The following is a 10,652-nucleotide window of genomic DNA, read 5'->3' on the forward strand; positions in this document are numbered from 1 at the left end:
TATAGGAGTTGGGGATTTAGCTCAGGGTAGAGCGCTTGCCCTAGCAAGTGCAAGGCCCTGGGTTGGTCCCCAGTCTCAAAAAAAAAAAAAAAAAAAAAAAAAAAAAAAAAAAAATAGTGTGTGTATAAAATGTGCCTGTCTTCCTTTCAAGATGGGCTTTTTCTGTGTAGCCCTGGCTGCCCTGGAACCCACTCTGTAAACCAGGCTGGCCTCAGACTCATAGAGATCTGCCTGTCTCTGCCTCCTGAGTGCTGGGACTTATTTATTTATTTTTTTAGCTCATTAATGCCTGCCCCTCCAGTAATATATTTGGTTACTCTTTTCAAGATTTGATGGAGAAATACAGAGATACTAATAAGAGATAGACGAAAGAGGATTCTCATTTCACGGAGTATATTTCAGAGAGTTAAGACGAGATCAGATCTCTCCTATTTGAAACTGAATTCTGGCTTCCAAGCCCCCCTGTATAATAATAGATCACGAAGCATGTTTTAATTTGAGATGGCCAAAGACAGCATAGCAAACTCCAGGAGAGAGTTGGAAGATTGTAGCCCTACACGCTGCCCCACCCCCAAGTGAGAGAACTGGGTGGGTTTAGTCTTTGTCACGTTAGAAACGCCGGGTTTTCGATATCACATCTTTGAACGTGCTTCTCATGAGGGTTCACATCCTAACTTCCCGTGCAAAAGCATTTGTTTTGAAGATGCATTTGCTAGAAGCAGCCAGCGACTCTGGTTCTTTTTGCAGACATATCATCCACTTCTGTAGTGCTTAAAATAAAGTACTCAGATAGAAGGTAGGCTGGAACAGACACGCAGGAGAATACAAACTGTTAAGAGTAGAGTGCGTTACTCAGATCCCACAAAAATACATGTCTCCTTTTTTATTTTGCGGCCAACTTGGCTAATGGAACCGGTTCTTCCTTTGATCATCAACATGGCCATCCTTTTTGGGAAACTAAGTCCCATCTCAGATGGCGGTTTTAGCTGAGGCTGACATGAAAGAGAGAGGGGCTGTTTAATTATCCATTCCCTGGAAAGCACATCTTTTCTCTCTTTAAATTAGTGATTTTCCAACTCAAACCTGAGCAGTAATGACACTGGATCCTAGACGGGGAGAGAGACGCTCATTTGATCTTGACTATTGTTTTATTTGACTCTTGGCAGCATCTAGGATCTGGATTCGTGTGTCATCCTTACAGTTACAGCTTGCTGGTCCTGGGGGACAGACTTTCTTTCTTTCTTTTTTTTTTTTTAAACCAAGTGAGTGAGAATAAGATAATATAGAAATGAACTATGGATGCATTTATAAAATTTCCCAAGGCTTGGAGAAAGAAGCCTTTGCACAATACATGTTCAGTGAATTCTCACAATCGTTAAAGATAGCAACGAATGAAAGGCAAGGTTTGAGAACACGTTTAGTTGGGTACAGCAACTGCTTTCTGTTTTTCCGTCTTCTTTTTTGAGAGATTTATTTATGTATTTTATATGAGTACACTATCGCTCTCTTCAGACACACCAGAAGAGGGCACTGGATCCCATTACAGATGGCTGCGAGCCACGTGTGTTTACTGGGAATTGAATTCAGGACTTCTCTCTATCCCCTCTTTATGGTTTTTCTTTTCCTCCCCCCCCCACCCTGTGTGTCATCTACATTTAAAAGAAGTAAAAAGGAGGGTGGTGGCGAGCTCCACGGGCACTATACAGTTCAGTAGCCTTGAATTTAGTGTGGCTTCGGGGCACTTGAAACATAGCTACTGTGAGTTCAGGTTGCAGTAAATGAGAAGTCCACACCTCTGTTTGAAGATTTAGTTTGAAGCTTTGCAGGGTGAGTACCTGTAATCCCAGAACTTGGGAGGATCAAGAATCCAAGGTTGCTCTTGGCTGCATATTGAGTTCAAGATCAATCTAAACTACATGAGACTTTGTCTAAAAAAAAACAAACAAACAAACAAAAAAAGGATGCAAATAATATTTATATTGATCACATGTTGAATAATAATATTTGTGATATTATTGGCATTAAACACAGTATACAAATATTTTCCTGTTTTAATTTATTTTTGTTTTGAGATGGGATCTCTTTATGTATCCGAGGCTGTCCTGAAACTAGTTATGTAAAGAGGTGGAGTTGGTTTTTTTTCCGGAGCTGAGGACCGAACCCAGGACCTTGCGCTTGCTAGGCAGGCGCTCTACCACTGAGCTAAATCCCCAACCCCGACTAGACGGGTCTCAAACTCACTTATCCCGATAAGATATCCACCTGCCTTTGCTTTCTTAGTGCTCAGATTAATGCAGGTGCCACCAGGACAGGCCTTATTTTAAAATTTGACTACAATTTAAATAATCATCGTGGGTCACACGTTTTATTACTGACCAGCACAGTTCTAGGCTCCAGGGTTAAACCAGCCAGACAATGACATATCTGTTTTTTTTTTCTTTTTCTTTTTTAAAAATTGTTTCCCTGCGGGTCATAATCTTTACCTCCTGTTTAAAATCTATCGCTGACATGATTACTCAGGCCATCTTGGACCTGAAAGGGGTGGAGTTGGAAGGTAGAGGGCGAACCGGCTGTCACCCAGTTGCCCATTTTGCAATACCCACCACCCTCTTACCTTAGAACAAGCCAGGACTGAGACCCAGAGGGGGCTGGACACCTTGCACCTTTCAATCACCACAGAGTGCAGCAGGACTGCATCAGAACTGGTTTTTTGGTCACTCTAGAGGTTTTCGTTTGTTTGGATTTTTTTTTTGGGGGGGGGGCCGGGTTCCACTCAAGGAACCCAGCCAGTAGGGGAAACTTTCCCGCATACAGTGCCTCAGGATTTCCTCATGGGTCTGGGACACAGTCAAGCCTGGAACCAGAAACCAGAACAGGGCTAAAAACCTTTTGAGAACTAACCTTAGGCACACCGCCCGCAGCCGGGCTCCTCTCCATTTGGCGCACTGGGCTCAGGCCCCACAGGATCCCCTATTAGGATGTGTCTGGGACTGGAGGAGGAGAAAGGGTCTTTCTTCTGTCATGGATAAGGGTGGTGGCAGAACCGAGAATGCCTAAGAGTCCCCAGAGGTCTGCTTTGGCTCTGGCAGCGGTATTCATCCAGCCTTTTAGCATTGTTCGCTGGCGGCGCTAATAGGAAAGGGAAAGACGCCAGCGCTCCAGGTCCTGCTCCTTTCCCAGAGACCAGGCTTCCTTCCTCATCCCTTAACTTCTAGGTTCCTATAGCGACCTAAAGAGCAAAGGTAGTTTTCTGAGAAAAACCGCCTTCCAGTTTCTCTCCTCGGGCAGTTCTGCTCGAGGTTAGCCTGGGCGTGATCTTCCGCCGCTTCTGTTCTGGGGAGAGCCATAGGTTGAGCGGAGAACACGGCGTCTATTTCCGGGTACACGGGCTGTCAGAGACCAAAGGACCAAGAAGGCAGTCTGACACTCTTCTGCCCCGCTGCGATTCCTCGAGCAATCTGAGGTGTGTAAAAGAGAGTTCTCTGTGTCACAGCACAAACACTGGCACCCAAGGACGTTTCTACTAACCCCGTTCCAGTCTCTTCTGTTTCTAAGGTATTAGTCCCTGACCCAAGGAATTTGAAAGCCTGCCCCCCGGAGGCCGGGTGAGGATCTGTTCAGTGGCGGGGAACCCAGGTCAAGGGTTGAAGCTGACATCCACTAAAGTCTGTCAGTAAGATGCCTGCCCTACTATGTTTGGAGATAGCATAGATTGATATCCATTTGCCGCGTAGGGATGATTGATATCCAATTGCTACACTCACGTTTCGAGTAGAGGTGGGTGGACTTCCTTTATGTGTGGACGGACCATCACCCCAGTGCCTCTTCAACATTTTCTTCTATCTCCCTCAGTCCCAGAAATGATGACTTGACCAGGAAGATGGTTAGGGAACTTCGGTAAAGTCTACTGTCTTTTCCTTTCGGTGGTCATCTCCTCTCCTGACTTCTCTACTTCCTACTGTTACAAAGTTTAAAACACAAGTCGCTGCGGGTCAGACAAAGAGAAACAGTTCTGATTCCATTTACATGGCGGCTCACCAAGCGCTCCTCTCACAGTCCGCGGCCATGCTTCCTTCCTCTGTTTCCTCCCCTTCCCAGAGCGTCAGTGTGGAGCAGGATGCTTCCACTTCCTGGAGCACTGAAGTTTGGGGCCTAATTGATTCTGGTAATTAATTTGTTCTACCTGCTAGATCAGATGGAAAATCCTACTGCAGCGCCCGAGGATTAACACTTGACTTCGCAGCATCCTCGCTAATTATCTAATAGCATGGGTTGTGAGGACTCAGTCTCTGTTAAAACACTTTTGCTATTAGCAGTAGTGATTGGAATTGTGATGACGACTAGATATCAACAAATTAGAGCTTAAAAATGGGGAGATGGAAGAGAAGTGGCTTCTTTTAATTTCCCCGAGTTTAACATCAATAATTAGAGCAATTTTCAGAGATGCGAGCCCAAATTACTCCTGCTGTGCTGTAGATGATCACCTTAATTTTAGCAAATTAACTCCAGGGAAATAAATGTGACAGATTAGAAAAAGACAAACAGGAAAAAAAAAAAAGATCGGAAGGAAGAGTGAGGAAAGAGAAAGGGAATAGAATCTAACAGAGTGATGGGGACACTCTGGCTGGAACTGGTGATGTAGCAGAAATAGCAACAAGCCAAAAGACTGAAGTGAAGAGAAGCCAGGAGGGTGGCAGAGGAAAGTGGCTATGGACAGATTTAAAATGATCAAGTCACGTGGGTGATAGACTCCTTCTGTTCATCCCTTAAACTCCAGATAAAGGATCTTCCACCTGTCATTTTTATTTCCCCCAACAATTCAATCACCCCTGCTGTCAATTTAATCTAACTCTAGCAACTTGGTGTAGCGGACAGACTGCATCTTCATTTCTTCACGTCTCCTCTCCTTTTGCTTTCGATTACTGAAACTCTTTAAAAGACAACACACTGGCTCAAATCCTTGAGTAAGCGCTTTATCCCTATGCTATTGGGACTCTTTAGGTGTTCTCTCTAAGAAGCAGGCTGTTAAACACCGGTGAAAACATTCATTTTCAGTCTTCTAAAAAGACGGAACACAGGAAGCAGCTCTTGCAGGGGAGGGGTAGAAATTGGGGTCGAGAAGCCATAAAGGAACCAACCCGTTGGGCTCCGCGCTCTGCTTGGCCAGACGCATTCAGCACCGCGGACAGATCCCCGCCCCGCCCAGAGCCCACCCCACCCTCCCCTCTGCCTCCGCAGCCTCCCTATTGGTTCTCCGGGCTCCCCTCTCCAAGCTGCCAATTCTCTAACACACAGAACCAACCTACCCCGGCGCTGGAGAGGCGAGAAGACAAGCGCCGGGGGTAGCCCAGGTCGGTAGAGCTGCGGGGATCTGAGCCTGGACGATCAGGAGCAGGTGCAGGCTCTCAAGTAGGCCTGCCCGGAAGCTGTTTGCTTCCTGCACTTTGTCCGGGCCCTCGCCCCGTGCCAGGCGCTCTGCAAGATGAATCTCAACTTCACTCCCCCTCTCCATCCAGCATCTTCTCAGAGGCCCACGTCGTTTTTCATCGAGGACATTCTGCTACACAAGCCCAAGCCGCTGAGGGAAGTGGCCCCTGACCACTTTGCCAGCTCTCTGGCCTCTAGGGTGCCTTTGCTAGACTATGGCTACCCCCTTATGCCCACACCCACCCTCCTCACCCCTCACACTCATCATCCTCTGCATAAGGGGGAGCACCATCACCCTTATTTCCTGACCACCTCAGGTAAGTAACAGAGGCCTCTAAGGAGAAGGGAGTGGGCTTCTTTTTTTTTAATCCCCAGAGCAGAGACTATATCGGTCCCGGTGGCCTTTCTCCTTCTATAGCAGTAGAAGGTTAGGGACATGGTTGAGAACTCCCTTGAAGCATACCAACGGAGGGAAGCAATGTCCGGTCACTTCACAGTTTGTATAAACTAGACAGGGATTGTGTCTGGCCAGAGGCAGCTGGGGTGGAAAGATATGATCATATTCCTGGCGGGCAGTGTTTCGTCTTACTCCTCTTCTTCCAGGCTCATCCCTCAATGCCACTTGTAAACTTCCTCCACTTCAGGAGGTCCTCGACCATCTTGTCCCAGGGAAATCGCCCTGAACTCTCCAGTGTGGAAAATGAAAAGGCCTCACCTGGCCAGCTCTCCTCTGCTAGGCTGGGTCAGGAATATTTGCAGATTCGGATTCTGCAGGAGATGCAGAAGTGAAGGAGGGCCTGCCGCTGGCAGGAAGGGTTCAGGGCTGGCAGAAAGGGTTCAGGGCAGACGAGAGAGCTGCGGTTGGTTCTCCAATGACCTTCACTTCCAGTGTTCGACATTTAATTCAGAGTCGGTCTACTTGGCTTCCTTGTTCTGGCCCAATTGCTGAAGTTGAAGGAACCAGGTGCTGAAGTAGTTCGAATGTACTGTTAGGCAAGGAGTGGGGATTGGTAGAGTAAGACTGGGCCTGGAAATGTCTGGATTATGTCCGTTTATTTGTTTCTCTCAGTCTGCACGGACATTTTCTTCCCGTGCGTTTTTCAGTCCGGCTATATAGAGAAATTCTTCTAGTCCAGTTGCTGAGCACAGTAGCAAACTGGCTCAAGTGGGAGCTAAGGGAAGGCAGCAGGCAGTGTATGAAATTCAGACCCTCAAATTTAGAAAAAGAAAATGCTGAAAGTGTAGGGAGGCAAAACCCACTCAAAAGCGTCAGGTTAGAGAGGGGATCTTAAGGCCCTGGGTGAGATCATCATTGCTCCCTGGCTTCAACACACGACTGAAAATGGACTCTTCCCAGTACTGGTGTTGGGCAAAATCCGTGGTGCTGAAACGGCTAGATTTTCATTTTTCTTTCCTGGGCATTAGTAGATACTGGTGTCTGAGGCCTGGATGCTTGGGGCGCCTAATACACCAGGTAAAGATGAGAGGGTCATGAAATGGAAGAAGCAGCCTCCTCTGATCACCAGAAAAAAGGCGCTCCAAGCTCTCCCGATTCTCAGAGCTTGGAGGGAAAGGATTTAGGATCAGACTCGGGAGCAGAGGTTCCAGGGCGACCCTGCTACTGACAAGGAAATGTCATAGTTCAGTACCACAGTTTCTCTGGTTGTGCGGTTTTTTGCGCTGTTGTATTTGGTTGCTGGAAGGGCGAGAGCGACCAGGAAAAGGTGCTATTTTAGAGTTAAGAAGGCAAAGTCATATTTACCTCGTAGCACAGCATTCAGTGTTGATAGGAGTCTGGGTAGATGCAGACAACTCTGGTCTAGCTTTGGACTTTTGCAAGCAAACTTTGCAAAGCCCAACAGATAACTGCGAGCATGTGCAAGCTCCGAGGAAGTTTCCTCAGGAAGATAATTAAAAAAAAAAAAAAAAAAAGAGCCTCTAGATCTTTGATCTATTTTTCTTTTCTGTTTTATTTGCTGTTTATTATTTGTATTTTGGGATGACCTTCTCGGAAAAGATCTCCAAGCGCTATTTTTGCGGTTCCTCTCCCTGCTGTCCCAGGGTTATTGAAAGATGGGCTCCAGAGCTTTGGGGCAAGTAGGAAACAGGGAACGCTGGGCACCGTGGAGCGGGGATGGTGGAGATTGCTTCCTGCGAATGCGGGTTCCGTCTGCCAGACTGCTCTTGTCTCTGTAGGGATGCCGGTCCCGGCTCTGTTCCCGCACCCGCAGCATGCAGAGCTACCCGGGAAGCACTGCCGCCGCCGCAAAGCTCGCACTGTGTTTTCTGACTCGCAGCTCTCCGGCCTGGAGAAAAGGTTCGAAATCCAGCGCTACCTGTCGACACCAGAGCGTGTGGAGCTGGCCACTGCTCTCAGCCTCTCCGAGACTCAGGTGAGCAGAGGCTGGGAGGAGGCCCCGGATTCTGCGTCCTGCGCGTCTCCCCTCAGCTCTGAAATAGTTCCAGAAGGACCGAGCAAAAACGATCCTCTCTTCTTGCCTTTCAGGATGTTCCCAAGATCCGACAGAATTTATACAATTTTCGAAGTAGATTTATCTACCTGGCTCTACTGGGGGAAAAAATCACTTCGAATGATTAGGCTGTCACCTCCAAGTCACACCATGATTCTTTTTATCCACCCCCCTTCCTCCTAAGGGTATGACAAGCTGGATTAGAGGGGTTCTTGTTTGTGGAGAAGCGTAAACAATTTATTCTGTTTTGTTTTGGAGAGGGTTTCACTGTGTAGCCCAGGCTGGTGTGGGGACTGCCAGTTCTCACCACCACCCGGTGCTCCTCTTACCCCTCTTCATTACACAACCCCTCCCCACGTCTGATTTCAGTTAGTGTCACCCACAGCAGCAAGTCTTCACAGGTACCCCAGGACACGCACACGCTGCAGTTTAAGCCTCTTCTTTTTTTTCTCCCGTTTTTTCCTCTCGCTCCTTCTTTCTTTCTTCTTTCTTCTGTCCACCCCTCCACCTCTTCCTTTATTTCATCCCATGATCGTGCTGTGAAATCATTAGGCATTCAGAGATAAGACTAAAAATTCTCTCCGAAGAAAACCAGTCAGTTCATTCCATTCTTGTCTTCCAATCCACGAGTCCCGTTGGACCCGGGATTTAAGTGTGTTCATAACAGAATCATACATTGAATGTAACGGAGACCCCAAGCACACAGTGCTTGTCCTTATTAATTACCATTGACCCTCTGGGGCAATCTCTCCTAGAATTCAGCCTAAGAGGATAACGTGTGACTTAATCAAAACGCGAGGCGACCATGGCGCTAGGACCGAATTCAATTCAGTAGATAGCCTCCCCCCACCCCCAAACTCCACCAATCGCCCAGATCTTTCAATTACTATTTGTGTGAGGAATGATATGATCTTGTTTGTTTCTCCGAAATTAGGTGAAAACGTGGTTCCAGAACCGGCGGATGAAGCATAAAAAACAGCTGAGGAAAAGTCAAGACGAACCCAAAGCCGCAGACGGGCCTGAGAGCCCAGAGGGCAGCCCCCGTGCTCCCGAGGGCGCGCCCGCCGACGCTCGGCTGAGTTTGCCGGCCGGTGCCTTCGTGCTTACAGAGCCGGAGGACGAGGTGGACATTGGGGACGAAGGCGAGCTCAGCTCAGGGCCGCACGTGCTCTGAGTGGCCAGGCTGGGAAGGGAGACCCGGGCGAGGAGGCTGTGGGGCCAGACCCGGTTCTTTCCGGGCGGGAAGACTCGCGGAGACTCTAGACTGTTCCTGCGGCCAGGACTGGAAGAAAGAAAGGCAGGCTCAGTCCACTTATCAACTTGCAGCCGCCAGCGACTCCTTCCCATGCCTCCTCCCTGTCCAACGCGTCCCCGTTGGGAGATCAGTAATGTGGTCGCTGGTTCCGGCGCCCCGCGTCTTCAGCGCCCGGGACCTACTCAGTGTCGCTGACCAAACTAGTAGCTGGGCTCGCGGCGGTACATTTCGACGGAGCACCTCCGGTCCCGCGTGCGCCAATGCAGAACCCCTCCGTCCTCATCTCTCAGCCACTTGTCACCCAGCTTTGTCACTCTTCCCCGCGGCCTCTGCACTCAGGCGGTCGCTCTCCCTAAAGCAGTTCAGCTGACCACAGGAAAAGGGACCAGGTGTCTGGGGCTATGCCTGGATTCAGGCAGAGCCACATCGGATTCTTTAAACCTTCAGTGGCCTGACTGTGGCATTCGCGGCTGGTGATTAGGTCCGCTCACACCCCTACCAGGACCCCACATCTCTAATTCAAATCCTTAGGCGAACCCCTTCTACTTGACTGAGCTTCCATCCTCCGGTGTCCCAATAGTCATCGGTGCGCTCGGCGTCGCCTGGGCGCTTGTAGCGCTAGTGGCCCGGAGGGCTCCCACAACCCCGCTCCCCACAGAACCGTGGGCAAAGAAAGTCTACAGCGCAATTTCTGCTTCCTGAACTTGTTGCACTCTTGTCCCGCAACCCTTCCACGTCCCAAAGACCACAGAGATTTTAAGTGATTGTCCTCGGGTTGTTTGTGGGTGCGCTCACTTTCGTGCAGTGTTTTTAGCAAGGCTTAGGCTCGCGCGCACTCCACCGCCTTCCGGATTAAGGCAAAAGTGGATGTGGGAGCGCACCTGTTGGGGGGCCATTGAAGCTGTCACTCGTCGCACCCCTCCTCTCCTTTGCCCCTGGAAGGTCTTCTATTCTCCTACTAGGTCTGCAGTCTATTTAGATAATAAAGGACTTGTGGGGCAAAAATGGGAGGAGCACGGGTTTCCCCGAATCATTTGTTGTCGCGTCCCGTTGCTTGCACGTCACCTCCCTCGTCCCAGACAGTTTTTTATTCCCAGTAGAAATGAATTTGGCTAGTGACCTTTACTTTTCTCCCTGACCCCGAGTTTCCTGTTTTCAATCATTTGATTAATGGAGATTAATGAATCTCATCCACGTGAAAGAGGTCACCGCAAACAGTTCTTTTTCACCGCAAACCGCTGAAGGGACCCAGGCCTTTGGTATCCGGAAAGTGTAACTACGCTAATGAACTACGAGAGACGCGTCTCCAACAGAGCAGCCCCGGGGAAGGAGACTTCGGCTTCCCACCTTCCTTGGCTTCTGGCTGTCTTTAGGTCAGTGAGCCCAGGAGGACTGGAAGGGAGTGAACTTAGCAGGCGTGTTCCTCTCCCTAGGGAACAGAGATTAATAATTACAGGACTGCAATGGTGTGAGTTTCGGTTACATTTTATTCTTTTGTT

General features: G+C 48.8%; 1 protein-coding gene across 1 annotated transcript; it reads left to right on the forward strand.

Annotated features, from left to right (window-relative positions):
• Positions 1 to 5,372: 5,372 nt before the first annotated feature.
• On the forward strand, positions 5,373 to 9,197 carry Bsx (brain specific homeobox). Its single transcript, XM_032911377.1, has 3 exons — positions 5,373 to 5,744; positions 7,624 to 7,820; positions 8,833 to 9,197. Exons 1-3 carry the CDS (start codon positions 5,483 to 5,485, stop codon positions 9,070 to 9,072), a joined length of 699 nt encoding a protein of 232 aa, XP_032767268.1. The 5' UTR covers positions 5,373 to 5,482; the 3' UTR covers positions 9,073 to 9,197.
• The last annotated feature ends 1,455 nt before the right edge of the window (positions 9,198 to 10,652 follow it).

This window comes from Rattus rattus, chromosome 8 (assembly GCF_011064425.1).
Source record: "Rattus rattus isolate New Zealand chromosome 8, Rrattus_CSIRO_v1, whole genome shotgun sequence".
Classification (NCBI taxonomy): Eukaryota; Metazoa; Chordata; class Mammalia; order Rodentia; family Muridae; genus Rattus; species Rattus rattus.